This window comes from Rhinoraja longicauda, chromosome 41, assembly GCF_053455715.1.
Source record: "Rhinoraja longicauda isolate Sanriku21f chromosome 41, sRhiLon1.1, whole genome shotgun sequence".
NCBI lineage: Eukaryota > Metazoa > Chordata > Chondrichthyes > Rajiformes > Arhynchobatidae > Rhinoraja > Rhinoraja longicauda.
Genome location: NC_135993.1, coordinates 14,947,820 through 14,967,625, shown reverse-complemented (window position 1 = coordinate 14,967,625; position 19,806 = coordinate 14,947,820). Strand labels below are relative to the sequence as shown.

Genomic DNA, 19,806 nt, shown 5'->3' with positions numbered 1-19,806 from the left:
CTCCTGCACCTATTGTCTATTTTCTATTGACTACTCAGCCCTGGCGGCGGCCCCAAGTAGAGGCAGAGGTGTCCGGCAGTGGAACTGCTTCCGGCCACCGCGTGAAACGGTCAACCACAGTCAGGAGGTGGGTGAAGTCCCGAGAAGGCGGCAGCGGCCACACGATGTCCACGTGGATGTGGTCGAATCGCTGTCGAGGGACGATGAACTCCTGGAGCGGCACTCGCACATGCCGCTGTACTTTGGCAGTTTGGCACAGGATGCAGGTGCGCGCCCAATGCCCAACCTGTTTACGCAACCCATGCCACACGAAACGGGAAGCCACGAGGGCCGTTGTCGCCCGAATGGAAGGGTGGGCCAGCCCGTGGAGCACCTCGAACACCCTGCACCGCCAGGCAACGAGAACGATGGGGCGCGGCTGCCCAGTGGATACATCGCACAGCAGCGTTGCGCCCCCAGTGCCACAGGGAACGTCCTCCAACCTCAGGCCCGAAACGGTGGTACGATAGGCGGACATCTCATCGTCCGCCAACTGGGCCGCCGCCAGGACTGAGTAGTCGATGCCATCGGCCACTTGCAGGACGGCGTGGACCACGGGTCGAGGTAAAGCGTCGGCCACTCTGTTATCTTTACCCCCGATGAAACGGATGGAAGTAGATGAAAGCCAGCTGACCACGGGTCAGACACCTTGGCGAACGTTAAGGTGAGGGGCTTGTGGTCAGTGTACGAGGTGAAGGTTCGCCCCTCGAGGAAGTAGCGGAAGTGGCGGACTGCAAGGTAAAGGGCAAGGAGCTTGCGGTCAAAGGCACTGTAGTTCCACTGTGCGCCGCTGAGGTGCCGACTGAAGAAAGCGAGAGGCTTCCATCACCCATTAATCCACTGTTCGAGCACCGCCCCAACCGCCACATCCGAAGTGTCGACCGTCAGGCTGGTTGGTGCATCCGCCCATGGGTGTACGAGCATCGTGGCCGTAGCCAGGGCTTCCTTGGCATGTTGGAACGCCGCCACCGCAACGTCAGTCCATTCGACCTCCTTGCGCTTGCGCGCCATGAGGTGGCATGAACGTCTACCCTATCAGTGCCAATTTTATATACTTCTATCAGTTCTCCCCTCAACCTCCAGTACTCCAAAGAAAACGATCCAAATCATTCGAACCTATCCTTGTCATTAATACCACCCAGTTCAGGCAGACTTTGTACAATTAAACTCCTCTACCCTGGTGAAATGAATGCGATCACAAATTTTATCTATGCCCCTCTTGATTTAATAAACCACTTAGTCTCCTTCACTCCAAGAAAAAAGGACCCTGACCTTATATCTCGCACCTTCCTGTCCCAGCAACATCCTTGTGAAACTTCTGCAGCCTCTCTAGCTTGTTCCATACACCCACCACCCTCTGTGTGAAAAAGTTACCCCTCAGATTACTATTAAATCTTTTCCCCTTCACCTTGAACCTATGTCCTCTGGTCCTCGATTCCCCTACTCTGGGTAAAAGACTCTGTGCACCTACCCGATCTATTCCTCTCATGATTTTGTATACCTTTCCTCTCATCTCCCCTCATCCTCCTACGCTCTATGGAATAGAGACCCAGCCTATGCAACCTCTCCCTACAGCTCAGACCCTCTAGACCTGGCAATATCCTCGTAAATCTTCTCTGTACCTTTTCCTGTTTGACAACATCTTTCCTTTAATATAGCGCCAAGAACAGAATACAATACTTTAAATGTGGCCTCACCAACATCTTAAACAACTGCAACATGTTCTCCCAACTTCTATACTCAATACTCTGACTGATGAAGGCCAATGTGCCACAAGCTTTTTTGACCATTTTATCTACCTGCGACTCGACCTTCAAGGAACCATTAACCTGCACTGCTAGATTTCTCACCACTCCCCAGAGTCCTACCATTCACTGTATATGTCCTGCCCATGTTAGACGTCCCAAAATGCAACACCTCACATTTCGCTGTATTAAATTCCATCAACGGGGCTGCATGGTGGCACAGCGGTAGAGTTGCTGCTTTACTGCGCTTGCAGCACCAGGGACCCAGGTTCAATCATGACAGTGGGTGCTGTCTTTATGGAGTTTGTACGTTCTCCCCATGACCACGGGGGTTTTATCTGAGATCTCCGGTTTCCTCCCACACTCCAAAGATGTAGATCTCCCACACTCCAAATCTAGTCCCACACCTCCTTTAAACCTTCCTCCTCACACATTACATCTATGCCCCCAAGTCTTTGACATTGCCATCCTGGGAAAAAGATTCTGAACGTCTACCCTATCAATGCCAGTTTTATATACTTCTATCTTTGTAGCTTAATTGGCTTGGGATATGTAAAATTGTCCCCAGTGTGTGTAGGATAGTGTGAGTGTGCGCAGATCGCTGGTCGTTGTGGAGTCGGTGGGCCGAAGGGCCTGTTTCCACATTGTATCTTTAAACTAAACTAAACCATTCCTAAGACCACCTGGCCATTCGATCAAGACACTGCTGCAAATTTTCACAACCATCTTCACTACCTGCAAAACCACCTAGTTTTGTATTATCATCAAACTTGCTAATCTTGCCATGTGTGTTCTCATCAAAATCATTGCTATAGATGACAAACAGTAACGAGCCCAGCATCGAACCCTGAGGCACACCACGAGTCTCAGGCCTCCAGTCTGAGTAGCAACCTTCCACCATCACCTTCCTTCCATGAAGCCAATTTTCTATCCATTCAGCTATCTCTCTTTGTACCCCGTGTGATCTAACCTTCCACAGCAGCCGGCCATGTTGCATCTTGTCGAATGCTTTGCTGAAGTCCCTACATACAGCTCTGCTCTCTTCGATCTTTCTAGCCACGACTTCAAACAACTCAATCAGATTTGTGAGACACGGCGATAACTCTCAGATGCCTCCTCCTACTTATCCTTGGACCATGACCCCACAGACAAGCATCAGACCTTAATATCACACACCATTTCTGCTTATATTACTTCCGCCTCTCTGCCGTCCATAGGCTCCAACCTTATTGTTCCCCAGCCCCGCACGGCCTGATTTTATCTTCTCCCCAAAATCCACAAACAGAACTGTCCTGGCAGACCCATTGTTTCTGCTTGTTCATGTCCCACCGAATTAATTTCCACCTACCTCGACTCCATCCTATCCCCCCTGCTCCAATCCCTCCCTACCTATGTCCAAGACAACTCACACGCCCTTCATCTCTTTAATGACTTCCGTTTTCCAGGCCCCCATTCCCTCATCTTTACCATGGATGTCCAGTCACTCTGCACATCCATCCCCCACCAGGAAGGTCTTAAAGCCCTCCGTTTATTCCTGGACCACAGAACCAGCCAATTTCTGTCTACTAAAACTCCCCTCCACCAACCAGAGCTGGTCCTTACCCTCAACAACTTCTCCTTCGAATCCTCCCACTTCCTCTAAATCCAAGGCGTAGCTATGGGCACTTGCATGGGACCCAGCTGAGCCTGCTTCTTTACATCGAACAATCCGTGTTCCAGGCATACACTGTCCCTATCCCCCAACTCTACCTCCGCTACATTGACGACTGCATCGGTGCTGCCTCTTGCACCTATGCAGAACTCACTGTCTTCATCAACTTCACCACTAATTTCCACTCAAATTCACGGAGCATTTCCGACATCTCCCTACCATTTCTGGATCTCACCGTCTCCATCACAGGAGACAGACTATTAACTGACATCTACTACAAACCTACTGACTCCCATCACTGAAGAAGGGTCTCGACACAAAATTTCCAAAATGTATGACCAGGAAACGCTTGTAAAATTCAACTTTAGCACAACCGAAGGACTATTAAACACTGTACTCACCGATTCAACGTGGCCGATAGAGATCACCAAAACAGTACGTTGCGGCAGCAGCAGTGGGAGGGCAGCTCCGAGGAAAAGTCGGAAAAAACATCGAGGAAAGCGGGGGGGGGGATTGGAAATAGGGGTGTAAAATGAGGGTAGAAGCAATAGGTAGCAAGGTGAAAAGTAAAAGTGGCAGGCAGACAAATCCAGGGCAAAGATCAAAAAGGGCCACTTTTCAACTTACCCCTCTGTATCTCTGCTCCAGCTCCCACCCCCCTGCCATATTAGTTTAAATCCTCCCCGACAGCACTAGCAAACACTCCCCCAAGGACATTGGTTCCATTCCAGCTCAGGTGCAGACCGTCCTGTTTGTACTGGTCCCACCTCTCCCAGAACTGGTTCCAATGTCCTAGAAATTTGAATCCCTCCCCCTTGCACCATTTTTCAAGCCACGTATTCATCTGAAATATCCTCCTATTCCTACTCTGACTAGCACGTGGCACTGGTAGTAATCCAGAGATTATTACCTTTGAGGTCCTACTTTTAAGTTTATCTCCTAGCTCCCTAAATTCACCTTGTAGGACCTCATCCCGTTTTTTACCTATATCGTTGGTGCCAATGTGCACCACGACAACTGGCTGTTCACCCTCCCCCTCTATTCACGTAGCTTTGAATGCTCGCACCACTGCTTACATCTCCGGCCTGGCATCCAGCAATATGGACGACTACAAGGTAGAGTCCTACCGACTGCGAAGGGCAGTGAAGGATGCATAAAGGAGGTACAGGGACAGGATGGAGTCACAGATGGAGCAGCAGACGCCTTTGGCAGGGGCTACGGACAATAACTAGCTACAGGTCCAGGTCCAGCCCCCCCTCAACCGGAAGTGCCGGCACCTCCTTAGCTGATGACTTGAACTCCTTCTACGCACGGTTCGAGACGGGTAACATTACCCCTAGCTCGCCGTCTAAAAACAACACCACCAGCGCGCTGGCTAGCGAGGCTGGAGGGGGATCCACCGCCGGGGATGTGCACACATTCTCGGTGTCCGAGCACGATGTGAGGAGGGCTCTGACGCGTGTGAACACGAGGAAAGCTGGAGGCCCAGATGGCATATCTGGGCGAGTGATAAAGTCTTGTGCTACTCAGCTTGCTCCAGTGCTCACCACAATATTCAACCTCTCCTTGGCCAAGTCTGTGGTCCCTGCATGCTTCAAAAGATCCATCATCGTACCAGTGCTAAAGAATGCCTCTCCAGCGTGTTTAAATGACTACCGGCCGGTGGCCCTCACCTCGGTTGTCATGAAATGTTTTGAGAGGCTAGTCAAGAAGCACATCTGCGCCCTCCTTCCTCGCAACATGGACCCACTACAGTTCGCATACCGTCCGAACAGGTCCACGGATGATGCGGTCTCCCAGGTTCTACACACCGCTCTCTCTCATCTGGACAGCCAGGGGGGCTATGTGAGGATGCTGTTCATTGACTTTAGTTCAGCATTCAACACAATAGTCCCCACCAGACTGGTTGAGAAGCTGCTGGAACAAGGGCTTAGCACCCCTCTGTGTGCCTGGGTCCTGGACTTTCTCACTGCCAGGCCCCAAGTGGTCAGGATGGGGGATCATACATCTAGCCCCCTCACCCTGAACACAGGATCCCCCCAGGGTTGCGTCCTTAGCCCCCTACTGTACTCCCGATACACACATGACTGTGGGGCCAGGTTCAGCTCAAACTCCATCATCAAGTTTGCTGATGACACTGTGGTGGTGGGCCGGATCTCCAACAACGATGAGAAGGCCTACCGGGAGGAGGTGGCTGATCTGGCACTCTGGTGTCAGGACAATAGCCTCCCCTTGAATGTCATAAAAAACTAAGGAGCTGATTGTGGACTTGAGAAGGGCTCAACATCCAAGGACGTACACGCCACTGGAGATAAATGGGTCTACTGTGGATAGGGTGAGCAGTTTTAAATACCTGGGAGTCCACATTAATGAGGATCTGACATGGGCAACGCACATTGCCGCACTGGTGGGTAAGGCAAGACAGCTGAGGAAATTCAGAGTGTCTCTGAGGATCCTTCATTGCTTCTACTCTGAGGCTGTAGAGAGCATCCTGTCCGGTAACATTACAGTCTGGTTTGGGAACAGCTCTGCCCAGGACAGGATGGCCCTGCAGAGAGTAGTGCGTTCGGCAGAACGCACCATGGGAACTACACTCGCCCCCCTGCAGGACCTATACATCAGGAGGTGCAGATCCAGAGCAAGCAAGATCATGAGGGACCCCTGCCACCCCAGCAACGGACTTTTCCAGATGCTACGATCAGGCAAACGCCTCCGCTGTCACGCTGTGAAAACGGAGAGGATGAGACGGAGTTTCTTCCCACAGGTCATCAGGACTGTTAACTATTATAACTCTAGGGACTAAATTGTTTTCTGTATTAATTTTAATTTTTATGCTGTAATTGTAATTTTTTGCACAATCCGCAGGCATTGCCACTTTCATTTCACTGCACATCTTGTATGTGTGTTGGGACAAATAAGGATGGCGACATAAGAATAGGCAAGTAATTGGTTGCTAAGGAGGAATGCACTTGCAAGTAATTGGTTGCTAAGGAGGAATGCCTTGCAGGTAATTGGCTGTAAAGGAAATGCTTGAACGTGATTGGGTAGGAAAGGCATTGGCAATGAAAGCGTGCTGTAAAAGGAAACTACTCATTGTACCGGTGAACAGTCAGGCAATTTACTCCTTGATTGTTTCAGCCGTTGTTTGCAAATAAAGGTTTAAACTTCTTAAACTTCTAGGGATTATTCCAAGGCATTTGATACATGTGTAGGGAGCAGGGAAAAGGCAGGTCAAAGGAGGGAATTTATTCATGGATTCGGGCAAGTGGGTGAGGTTCTATACAAATACTATGCATCGGAATTGAGCAAGGACAAACATTAGTGAATGTTTAATATTCTTGGGCATGTCGATATTAAGGAAGAAGAGCTATTGTGTGTCTTGGAAACCATTATGAGAGACAGTCTTGGGAACCATTATGTGGCGGCGCTGCGCACAGCTGTGGTTCACCTGCAGCCCGTTTGTCTTTTTGTTTTTTGTCTTAATTGTAAGCGTTGGATGTGATGTAGTCTTTTTTGTGGTTGTGTACTATGTGTGGTGGGGTGGGGTGGGGTGGGGTGGGGGGGAGGGGGGGGGGGGGGGAACTAAAAATTGTCTCTTCCGAACGGAGACACAATGTTTTTTCTGGGTGGTGTCTCCCTCCGTTCACGCTGAGACCTACCATCGGCCAAACACCTGGAGCTGGCGGCGTCTAGCTGGGACCACCTGGGGCTCTGGATCGCAGAGCCCGCGGGCGGGACTGGCTGTCTTCGGAGGCTGTGGTGGCGCTGCGGGTCCAGCTGTGACTCGCCTTCGGAAGCTCCTGAGGCTTCGGCCGCGGGCTGCGTAGACGTCGGAAGCTCGCAGGTCCCTGGGTGGGGGCCGACTTCGGGAGCAGCAGTGTCTTCGTCCGCCCTGAATCGCGAGGCTTGTGTGGCCCGCTGCGGACCTTTCACCGTCCATTGCCGGGAGCCCCAACCACGGCAATTTCGAAGATGGCAGGGAAGGCAGAAGACATTCTGGCCTTCCATCACAGTGAGGAGGTGACTGGAGGAGACTCACTGTGATGGATGTTTCTTTGTTTTATGTTGGGTTTTGTGATTGTGTATTTTATTGCTTTTTTATTGCCTCTCATTTTGTCCAAAAACATATTTTTGAATGACAATAAAGGTACATTATATATAGATATATATTTAAGGAAGACAAGGCCGGGGCCTGATAGAATCTATCCAAGGATACTGATAGAGGCAAGGAAGGAGATACTCGAGGCTTGACAGGGATAATCTGGGAAACTATAGGCAAGTAAGCTTTATATCTGTCATAAAACAATTATTGAAGAAGCTTTTAAAGGACAGGATTTGGAATTTGTTTTTGGAAAATCATCGATTTATTAGTAACTAGACCAAACCTCTCCTACATTGGTGCAGCATCCTCACATTCCCCTCCCCCACTTCCCCTCCCCCCCACTCCATCCCCCTCAACTACCCTTATCAATCCCTCCCTCCCCCTCGCTCCCTTGGAGATAGATTTAAACTTTAAAATGTGAATAACTTAAAAAATATAACATCGATTTCAATGAAACATCTTCCATTAGCACCAAAGGGACAACGGTGAGTAAGTTGAGCCTAAAATTGTTGCACTATCATGTACCATTTTGGCTATAGTTCAGGAACAAACAAACAAATGAGAGTTTTAGTATATAGTTATTCAGAGTGGCTTTTTTTGTGGGGCAGGTCCTATCTTACAAATTTGTTTGCGTTTTTCGAGGTGACAAAATTACGTGATGAGAGTTGGGTAATGGCTGTAGTCTACATAGACGTTAGTAAATCATTTGACAATGTTCTTCATGGTAGGTGGGTTTAGAAGATTAAATCACATGGGATCCCTAGAGATTTGGTCGATTTGATCATATCATATCATATCATATATATACAGCCGGAAACAGGCCTTTTCGGCCCTCCAAGTCCGTGCCGCCCAGTGATCCCCGTACATTAACACTATCCTACACCCACTAGGGACAATTTTTACATTTACCCAGCCAATTAACCTACATACCTGTACGTCTTTGGAGTGTGGGAGGAAACCGAAGATCTCGGAGAAAACCCACGCAGGTCACGGGGAGAACGTACAAACTCCTTACAGTGCAGCACCCGTAGTCAGGATCGAACCTGTGTCTCCGGCGCTGCGTTCGCTGTAAAGCGGCAACTCTACCGCTGCGCTACCGATCGATGTTGGCTTGGTCACAGACGCCAGAGGGACTACCCCTGGAGATGTGTTCTCTGACTGGAGGTCTGTGACCAATGCTGTTCTGTAAGAAGCAGTGCTTTGGCCAATGACTGATGAAAATGTAAAGGAACTGAATGATAGCTTTACAGATGACATAAAAATTGGAATTGTGGAGAGTGAGAAAGGTTGCCAATGAAAGCAGCAGGATATAGTTCAGCTGAAAATATGGTCAGATAAATTCCAGGTGGAGTTTAATCCAGACAATTATGGAGTGGTACATTGTAGATGCTCAATGCAAGATAAAGTATCCAAACACCACATGCCATTTGCAGTGTTAGCCGCCCCCAGCTCATGCCAACACCCTGGCCGCCCGCAGTGCCGTCCATCCATGCCTTCCTCACCATTCGCAGTGCCGGCCACCCTGGCCTGCGGTGCCTCTCCCACTGCTTGCAACGCCGCCATCACCACTGCTCCGGCCGCACCTACCATCGCCATGGTAGGCAGCTAACACCCCGGCTGTTCCCACACATTCCCTGTCTTTGCCGCCGTTGGCACCCTGGCAGGGAACGCCATCGGCGTACTGCACTTGGCACCGAAACCACCGCCACCGCCAATCCTTATCTGCACTCCGGCTACCCGATATCTATTGATATAGACAGTGGGTACTAACTGTAGACACTGGTGTAGACAGTGGGTACTAACTGTAGACATTGATATCGGCAGTGGGTACTAACTGTAGACATTGATATCGGCAGTGGGTACTAACTGTAGACAGATGTAGACAGTGGGTACTAACTGTAGACACTGCTGTAGACAGTGGGTACTAACTGTAGACACTGCTGTAGACAGTGGGTACTAACTGTAGACACTGCTGTAGACAGTTTTTAGTAACCACAGATGTTCTACACGTTCTGAGCAATTGATGCATGTGGCCAAGTGCAGGAAGGGATCTCAGTCCCAGGTTTTAGGAATGACTTCTCATTCCCCAGGGCATAAGACCATAAGACATTGGAGAAGAATTAGGGCATTCAGCCCATCAACTCTACTCTATCATTCAATTATGACAGATCAATTTTTCTCTTTCATCCCCATTCTCCTGACTTCTCCCCATAACCAAGGATTTCAAAGGCACATTTGGTCTAAACCGCCCTCATTCAGTAACGCCTTGAATATTTCACGTTTAGACCACACCCTCTAATAAGTTATGAGAAACAATTATTAATATGAGGAATGTGAACATATTAACAAGACCCACAGATCACGGTGATACTTTTAATAAATAAAGGCCTTGCATTTTTAAGAAGTTTGCATTTCTATGTATCAGTGCACAGTAACAAGGTGTGACCAGATTGCCCTTCCTGCTTCCTCTGTATGAGGCGTTGAAACCTCCTTTGTCTCACCTGTGGCAGGTATTGGGCAAACCCAGGGCACTTGGAACCACAGCCGTACTCAGCACAGGCTGCATTTACATTTGTCCAACCATTGTCCAATAGCCAGCAGCTAAAGGATCACCAATCAAGCAATCTTGAAGCCAGACGAACATCATCCCATCTACCCAGGGAGGTGCTTGAAGTGAAAGGTAACTCGTCAGTCCCCTGGAATCCAGGCTAGGTGCTGCCATGCTTATTACTGGACAGTCTGGTTCACAATGTCAAGTCAAGTCAATTTTATTTGTATATAGCACATTTAAAAACAACCCACGTTGACCAAAGTGCTGCACATCTGATTAGGAAAAAAAAGAAACATACAGTGGCAGGAAGCCAAACACAACGGCGCGGTCATCTTGAACAAAATGTTTAACTAAAGCAGAATGATGTCCCGCGGCCGCGCCGCACCGGGCGATGGAAGGCCCCGCGGCCGAGCCGCACCGGGCGCTGTACAGTCCCGCGGCCGAGCCGCACCGGGCGATGGAAGGCCCCGTGGCCGAGCCGCACCGGGCGATGGAAGGCCCCGCGGCCGAGCCGCACCGGGCGCTGTTCAGTCCCGCGGCCGAGCCGCACCGGGCGATGGAAGGCCCAGCGGAAGAGACCTAAAAAAAAAAGAAAGATTCCCCCCCCCCCCACCACCACATACACAACCAAAACAAAACACCCCACCACCAACACACAAACAGAAAGGACAAACAGACTGCCAGCGAGAGCAAATACTGCACCTGGTCTCCGTGTCTGTCCAGCGGCAACAGGGAAGAAGAATCTCCTGTGGCATTCTGTACTGCATTGTAGCTTTCTCCATTTGTGATTAAGGATAGGAAAGAACTACAGATGCTGGTTTAATTCAAAGATAGACACAAGCTGGAGGAACTCAGCGGGACAGGCAGCATCTCTGGAGAGAAGGAATGGGTGACTTTCGGGTCGAGGTACACAGTGAAGGAATGTAGAAGCTATGAACTCCTGCAATGTACATGCTCAATAGAAACAGCTCAACTCTCAGCTGCAGCCTCTTGCCTCTTTCTTCCGAAGTTTGTAGCAGATTGAAACAGAGCGATGGAGGTGAGAATGGGGAGAGGGTGGCAACAGCAGTGGGGCCGTCAGTCCCATGCGAAGCGAGTCAGGGCGCTGCTGCTCTTGTGCTCTGTGTCTCTTGCTTTAGAAGCAGCTGTAGCTAGCTAGCTCTGCAGGGCTCTCGTGCTTTCAATCACATTCCCGTCTCATGAGTGCTTCGCAGGCCCTGCAAGGAATCAGACAAGACATCAGGATCAGAAACTCAACCCCAAGTGGCAGCCTGTCGGGGCCAGGGCACCTGCTGGCTTTGGCTGAGGCAGCAGAGAACTAATGTTCTCATGGGCAAGACACGGGCACACCAGCCCTGCCAACCCCCACCATGTTACAGCAGGCCAACACAGACCATCACTGCACCTCGGGCTGTCTGAGGGGATGGATGGGGGCAAAGGCCGAGGAGAGCGAGGGTCTCGGTGTGTGGGGAACAGTTTGTGGCTGAGTGGGAGGATGAATATTTGGGGGCACATGTTTACGGTTTGCGGGTGGGGTGGGTGTGTGAATGAGTGTGGGGACTGTGTGTGACAGCATGTGTGACACTGAGTGGGTGGATATCTGGCCGATGGTGCAGGTTTGTACGTGGGAGTGTGGGAGACAGTGTATGGGGCAGGGTGTGGGGAATAGCTGGCCATGCTGTGTAGCACCACAGTGTGACCTGATCTGGGCAGTGTGGGCCATCGCTAGGCCAATGACTGGAGCAGTGGACAGGTTCATTGGGATTTGGGTGGGTGAGTGCAGACCTGTGTACAAGTACAGGATGGTGTGTGAATGGAGTGAGCACCTTACATCAACAGCTACAGGTCAATGTGACATTGTGGGTGTCAGAGAAGGTGCTGTACATCCCCGGTAAAAGGAAAAACAATGACCAGGGAGGCAGAGAGGGGCAGTGGGTAGAGCCGCTGCCTTACAGTGCCAGAGTCCCGGGTTCCATCCTGACCTCGGGTGCTCTGTGTGTGAAATGTGCATGTTCTCCCTGTGATGGCGAGAGGTTCCTCCATGTGCTCCACGTTCCTCCCCTACCCAAAGACATGTTGGTTAATTGGCCGCTGTCAATTTGCCCATCGTGTGCAGGGAGTGGATGCGAAAATGGGATAACATAGAATATAGTATGAACGGGTGACTGGTGGTTAGAGTGAAATCAGTGGGCTGAAGAGCCTGTTTCCTGCTGTATCTTTCAATTCAGTCAATCAAGACTGATCCTGGAAGATTCAGGTTCCCTCGAGGCAGAGACAGCTAAAAACAGCCCATTTACGGAAGAGATACAAGTATTAGGCCACTTAATGGGAATTGGTCATGGTACTGGTCCTTATAATCACGTGTACAGAGACGCTGTGAGAAACATAGCTGAGCTATCCGGTCACATCACTCTGGACATGGGTACAATCACTCCCCCGTGACTAATCGTAACCATACCTGCGTCGAAGAAGTTGAGTATTTTGAGTCTTTGAATCGGTAGAAACGGAGGAAGAAGTTGGCGTACTCATCCCTCACCTGAAAGACAAGGTGACATGGAGTGTGTACAATCCTGTCCACACCATTGCCAGTGGCCATTACACCAGGGCTGTCCATGGAGCTCATGATCCAGGCCCCCAGCTGCTGGCTTCTGGGTGCCTCACTCTTATTGCCAAAGCAGAAGGCAAGAGATCAGCACCAGGACAAAGGGTCACTCCAGCATTATCTGCAGTGAGTGGATTAGTCAGCCACACTGCCTAGGTAGCTCCTGCTCCAGTTTCCATCCTGCACCTGACACCATTCTCAGTTCCACAACTGAGCTCAGTATTGGTGACCCAGTAGTTGTTAATATCTGCCAGATCCTGGAACTCTGTGACATCTACAGATTCCTCTGTGACATTCAGCTCAGTAGATATTATGGTTAATAATGTTGTCCATCATTGTCATAGAGCCTTATAACATGGAAACAGGCCATTCGGCCCACGGTATCCATGCCAACCAGTGGACACCCGTTTTGCCCTTGGTTCCCATAATGTTATTGGATACACTTGGTCAGGCAGCTTTATTAGACTTTGGTGAGGCAGCATTTGGAGTATTGTATACATTTGCTTGTCTCCCCATTACACAAAGGATGTGGAAACTTTGCAAAGGGTGTGAAGGAGGTTTACATGAACCAGCCTGCCCAACCTCTTCCAGTATCTCACCCCACTCAAGTTTGAGCAATATCCTCACAAATCTTCTCTGCCCTCTTTCCAGCTGAATGACCTCCTTCCTAGAGGGTGACCAAAACTGAAGACAGTACAGTCAATAGTCAATAGTCGTTTATTTGTCACATACACATAAATACATGATGAAATTACCAATAAGACCAATAAGAATAATCAATAAAAATGCAATAACACAATCCCGACGTTGAAGCCCCCGCCGGACAGCGAAAGGCCTCACCAACATGTTGTACAACTTTAACATAATGTTCCAACTTCTAATCTAAACCATATAAACCACGGTCGCTGGTCCCAAAAGCCCCATCCATGTACAGCTCATCCACTTGTCACTTCCAATTTCCTAAGACAAGATCAAGTGTTGCCTTCTTTGGTGAAGGGCTCTCTTTATATTGCCAGAGGAAATGTTCCTGAATACCTTTGACAAATTCTACCCTGTCTAAACCTTCTGCGCTATGATATTCCCAGTTAATATTTAGAAAGTTAAAACCCCTTCTATGATAACATTATTAGTCCTGTAGCTGCCATTTTCAATAAAGGCAGGCACAGCTGGGGCCTATGTGAGTGCCCATGGCTACACTGTTGACTTGAGTCCATCATTCTGGTGACGGGTCACAACGTGCTCGCCCACACAGGCCAGTGACTTGCCTGCCTCATTCCCCAATGGAAGGTCCAGGGTTGCCCTCTCTCTGGTTGGCCATCTACATACCATTTGAGTGAATGGTGCTGGACACACTGAACAAATTCAAGGGGACTTACCTGCTTGTTAAGGAGGCAGTGCAGGATGAAGATGAACATTCCTTGCATGCTGTTGATCACGGTAAAGATGTAGGCCATGACAATTGTTTCCTTCTGGAAGTGCAACATGCCAAATATCCAAGTACATCCCAGGAGGCAGAGCTGAGCAACAGCGGTGAAGGTAAAGACCCTAAAACGAGAAGCACGAGAAGCTGAATGCAAGGCAATACTTTGCTTTGTCTCACTCACTGCAGTGCATACTTTAAAGTCCAATATAAACTTCCTGCTGCTTCTGGATCCTTTTCTTGCAATTATTTGTGTTGACTGGGGTTAAAATCCTGAAATCCCCATCAAATGAAACAGCGAGACTTCAATGCACAGACTGCAACGGTAGAGATATCAGCCAGTCAGCTGATACAATAAGTGAGCCATGACCTGTGGCACACCAAACATCAAAGGCTTTATTGGAAAAGAATAATATGATGTTGGCCTCTGCTGAGAAATGTTTGTTTCAAACAGAATAATGCTGAGTAAGCAGAGTATGCCCATCTCCAACACACATTCAGATGCCTCGACAGATAGCAGGACAGGAATGGCAACTGAATGATTCATATGCTTGGCCTTCCACATGTGGTACCCAACCTATGACCCTGGAGCCAATTGTTCTCTCTGCAACCGTCAAGGTCCTCTCCATCTGCCTGGTGTTATTTCCCCTTTTGGTAAGTTTGGAAAGGGCTCCATCTGTTAGTGCGCGAATCCCAAATCAGAACAGCAAACAGGAATGGCTTAGATGGGGCATCTTGGTCGGCAAGGACGAGTTGGGCCAAAGGGCCTGTCTCCATGCGGTATGACTCTAGGACCTGTCAGCATCAGCAGCTTCATGTGAATCATGGGAAAAAGGATGTGTAGGGTGCAAGTACTGGCCATTTGCATGACCTAGATACCGTATCAACCAAGGAAGGTACCAGCAGCCAGACCAGTTGTTCTCACCTGATTTTCTTCAACTGGCCCGTATCAGGATTGACACTTGAAAACTTTTCAACCAGTTTCAACACAGTGATAATAAAAAATCCTCCATTGACCTTCCAAGAAAAGAAAAAGCCACATTATTCCAAGAAAAGTAATGGTTTATTGAAATAATATTTTCTTGATGTGATCTTTAATTCATTTACATTTCCACAGAAACATCTTGCAGTGCATCTCAATAGACAATAGGTGCAGGAGTAGGCCATTCAGCCCTTCGAGCCAGCACCGCCATTCAATGCGATCATGGCTGATCACTCTCAATCAGTACCCCGTTCCTGCCTTCTCCCCATACCCCCTCACTCCACTATCCTTAAGAGCTCTATCCAGCTCTCTCTTGAAAGCATCCAACGAACTGGCCTCCACTGCCTTCTGAGGCAGAGAATTCCACACCTTCACCACTCTCTGACTGAAAAAGTTCTTCCTCATCTCCGTTCTAAATGGCCTACCCCTTATTCTTAAACTGTGGCCCCTTGTTCTGGACTCCCCCAACATTGGGAACATGTTGCCTGCCTCTAATGTGTCCAATCCCCTAATTATATGTTTCAATAAGATCCCCCCTCATCCTTCTAAATTCCAGTGTATACAACCTAATTGCTCCAGCCTTTCAACATACGACAGTCCCGCCATTCCGGGAATCAACCTAGTGAACCTACGCTGCACGCCCTCAATAGCAAGAATATCCTTCCTCAAATTTGGAGACCAAAACTGCACACAGTACTCCAGGTGCTCAGTTAGATAGAGCTCTAGGGGCTCGCAGAATCAAGGGATATGGGAAGAAAGCAGGCACGAATTACTCACTGTGGATGATCAGCCATGATCACAATGAATGGCGGTGCTGGCTCGAAGGGCCAAATGGCCTCCTCCTGCACCTATTTTCTTTGTTTCTATGCCTATGTTTCTATGCATAGTCTGTCCTTTGATCCTCAACACTCATTTAAAAAATTACAGTGATGTAGATATTTCTGTAGTGTTCCATCAGTCCTGAGTGGATGACTTCAAATCTAATCATGTGCATTGTGAATCTACAAATATTTAAGGTCGGTCTAAAGATTGATCATGATAACCAGTAATAAAAGATATAATCTTTACCAATGCTCTTTGGAGAACTTTCATCCAATCCGATACTGCTAAATATTAATACCCCAGATTTCAGCACAGGCTAACCTGCAGGTTTAGTAGCTGTCACCATACCAGATCTGTGCCTTGCTCTAAGGACCCTCTGTTCCTCCGCACTCACTAAGACCCTGCCATTCATGGTTGATGTCCTATCCTCATACGTGGTTCAAAAACGCATCAGCTCACATTTCCTGAATTCAACAGACATTCTCTCTGCTTCATATTTTTCCAGACTTACCAGAATAATCACACAGACCGGAGCCAGGAAAGCCCAGAGAAATCCCGACTTCAGATCCAACCAACAACTGGGGAAAGAGGCAAAAACTGTTGTTTCCAAATGACACGGTAAAATGTTTACACTCTGCACCCACATGCACACATGTATATTCCCACACCAGTAACATTCCTGCTATGTGTGGGGCTTGGCTGGAAACGACTATTCCAGTCATGGGTACATTGCTGCCACACTCATTTCTGTGTGGACCCAGCGTTGCACTGTTGGTCTTTGGGTAACAACCTGGTGAATGGATCTGGTCTTTGTCCTTGTACTGCAGGAAGTTGTGGCTGGGGAAGGGCTTTCTCATCCTTAGCTATGTGCTCTCCCCTGATGATTGTTCACTAACCTTACTCCATCCATCTCCACTGCACCCCTTGTATCTGCCTCTCAGTCTCCCTATCCCACCCCAACTCACCTCCCCCTGAGCCGGAGAGAGGCCATGTGTGACCTCCTTGAGGACGTTGGGGCTGTTGGTGGAAACTCTTGCTCTTTCCTTGATAGACTAGATTCACAATATACAATATATATATTCACGATTTAGACGAAATATAACATCTCCAAGTTTGCGGATGACACAAAGCTGGGTGGCAGTGTGACCTGCGAGGAGGATGCTATGAGGCTGCAGGGTGACTTGGACAGGTTGGGTGAGTGGGCAGATGCAGTATAATGTGGATAAATGTGAGGATATCCACTTTGGTGGCAAAAACAAGAAGGCAGATTATCTGAATGGTGTCAGATTAGGAGAAGGGGAGGTGCAACGACTCTGGGTGTCCTTGTACATTAGTCACTGAAAGTAAGCAGGTACAGCAGGCAGTGAAAGAAAGCAAATGGCAGTTGGACTTCATAGCGAGAGGATTTAGGTTTCGGAGCAAGGAGGTTCTACTGCAGTTGTACAGGGCCCTGGCGAGACCGCACCTGGATTATTGTGTGCAGTTTTGGTCTCCTAATTTGAGGAAGAACATTCTTGCTCTTGAGGAAGTGCAGTGTAGGTTCACCAGGTTAATTCCCGGGATGGAGGGACTGACATATGATGAAAGATCGGATCGACTGGGCTTATGTTCACTGGAATTTAGAAGCATGCGAAGGGATCTTACATAAAATTCTTAAGGGATTGGACAGGCTAGATGCAGGAAAAATATTCCCAATGTTGGGGAGTCCAGAACCAGGGGTCACAGTTTAAGAATATGGGGTCCGGCCATTTAGGACTGAGATGAGGAAAGACTTTTTCATCCAGAGAGTTGTGAAATCTCTGCCACAGAAGGCAGTGGAGGCCAATTCACTGGATGTTTTCAAGACAGAGTTGGATTTAGCTCTTAGAGCTAACGGAATCAAGGGATATGGGGAGAAAGCTGGGATGGGGTACTGATTCTGGATGATCAGCCATGATCATATTGAATGGTGGTGCTGGCTCAAAGGGCCGAATAGCCTACTCCTGCACCTATTTTCTATGTTTCTAGACAGACCACTGGGAGCTAATGTGCTGGTGCAGGGGGCAGTCAGGAAGGCAAACTATTTTGCTTTGACCGCATGAAGATTTTGTTTTAGGGCAGAAGGGGCAAGCCAGGTAACTACAGGTGAGTGAGCCTTATATCAGTGGTAGGGAACATATTGGAGGGAGTTTTGAGGGGCAGGAAATATTTGGAAAGTTAGGAATGATTAGGTATGGTCAGCATGGATTTGTGCAGGGAAATCTTGTCTCACTAATTTGATGGAGTTTTTGAGGAGGCAACAGAGATTGATGAATCAGGGCAGAAGATGTTGCCCATATGGACTTTAGCAAGACATTTGACAAAGCCCCACATGATAGGCTGATCCAGAAGATTAAGGTACATAGGATCCAGAAGATTAAGGTACATAGGTCGCTGGCAAGTGGGACTAGTGTAGCTGGGACATTGTTGGCTGGTGTGGGCGAGTTGGGCCGAAGGGCCTGTTTCCACACTGTTTCACTTCATGACTATTTGGGGCCTAGACTGGAGCCACAATGGGTTTGGTGATAGGATGCAGAGGTTATTGGTGAATGAGATGTTTCTGACTGGGTGTATATAAAGTGTTGCACCGTAGGGACAGGTGCTGGGACCTTTGTTTGTAGTAAATAACTAGGCACAGCCTAGATGGACACAGCACTAATGCAGGCAAATGGGACTCATGTAGATGAATACAAAGGTTGGCACAGACATAAAACATTGAACAAAGAACAGTACATCACTGAAAGAGGCCTTTCATCCCACCATGTCTGTGCGGACCGTGATGAAAACATAACAATTCCCATCTGTCTGCACATGGTCTGTATCCCACCATTCCCTATCTTCTCATGTGTTTGTTTCAATGCCCTGAAACATGCTATCACATCTGCTTCCACCATCTCCACTGCACAAAGTACCAGGCACCCACTACACTCTGAATATAAAGGAGATTTGTTTGTGAGAATAGGTGACCAAAACTGAACACAATACTGTAAATGTCTTGTAGCAATGTCTTGAACCACTGCATTTTATTAATAGCATCTTCGCTATCTATTATATCACCCAGTTTAGTGTCATCTACAAATTTACTCATCATGGCTTCAAAATTCTCTGGCATGCCACTAGTCACACACCTCCATTCTGAATGATAACCATCCACCATCACCCTCTGCTTCCTTTCACAAAGCTAATTCTCTATCCAGTCAGTTGGCTCTCCCTGGATCCCATGCGATCTAATGATCCAGAGCAGCCTACCATGTGGAACCTCATCAAATGTCTTGCTGAAGTCCATATAGACAATGTCTACGGCTTTGTCCTTTTCAACCTCTTTGATTACTTCAAAAACTTAAGTAGACTGGTAAGTCATACTCTTCCATGGACAAAACCATGCTGACTAATTAGTCCCTGTCTAATGCATATATATCTTATCCCTCAGAATACTCTCCTCCTTAGAGTCCTTCTTAAATACAGGCACACCTTTCAGTCTTGCGGCACCTCACCTGTGTGGTGAGATGTTGGCAATCAAGGCCCTGAGCTGTAGGGAATGGTTGACAGGCTAGATCTTTATCCCTTGAAACTCAGGAGGTAGAGGGGTGATCTTGTGAAGGTGTATAAAATCATGAGCGGAATAGGTAAGGTGAATGCATTTCTGGAGTTTATCTCGAGTACGAGAATCAAGAACCAAGCAACATTTGTTTAAGGTGAGAGGGGAAAGATTTAATAGGAACCTGAGGGGTGACTTTTTCACAGAGAGGGTGGTTATATAGAATGGCCTGCCAGAGGGGATAGTTGAGACAGGTACTGTAACAAAATTTAAAAGATATTTGGACAGGTGCATGGACAGGATGTGCCAAACATGGGCAGGTTGCACTCGTGTAGA

General features: G+C 48.3%; 1 protein-coding gene across 1 annotated transcript in view; it reads right to left on the bottom strand.

Annotated features, from left to right (window-relative positions):
• Positions 1 to 10,706: 10,706 nt before the first annotated feature.
• Positions 10,707 to 19,806, bottom strand: part of LOC144611843 (adhesion G protein-coupled receptor E3-like) — an 85,437-nt gene continuing 76,337 nt past the window's right edge. Inside the window, exons 13-17 of the mRNA XM_078431145.1 lie at positions 16,426 to 16,492; positions 15,036 to 15,127; positions 14,067 to 14,235; positions 12,547 to 12,624; positions 10,707 to 11,305 (exon numbers count right to left, since the gene is read on the bottom strand). Of these exons, the coding sequence (XP_078287271.1) occupies positions 11,273 to 11,305; positions 12,547 to 12,624; positions 14,067 to 14,235; positions 15,036 to 15,127; positions 16,426 to 16,492 (439 nt within the window). The 3' untranslated portion in view covers positions 10,707 to 11,272. The remainder of the gene's footprint in view (positions 11,306 to 12,546; positions 12,625 to 14,066; positions 14,236 to 15,035; positions 15,128 to 16,425; positions 16,493 to 19,806) is intronic.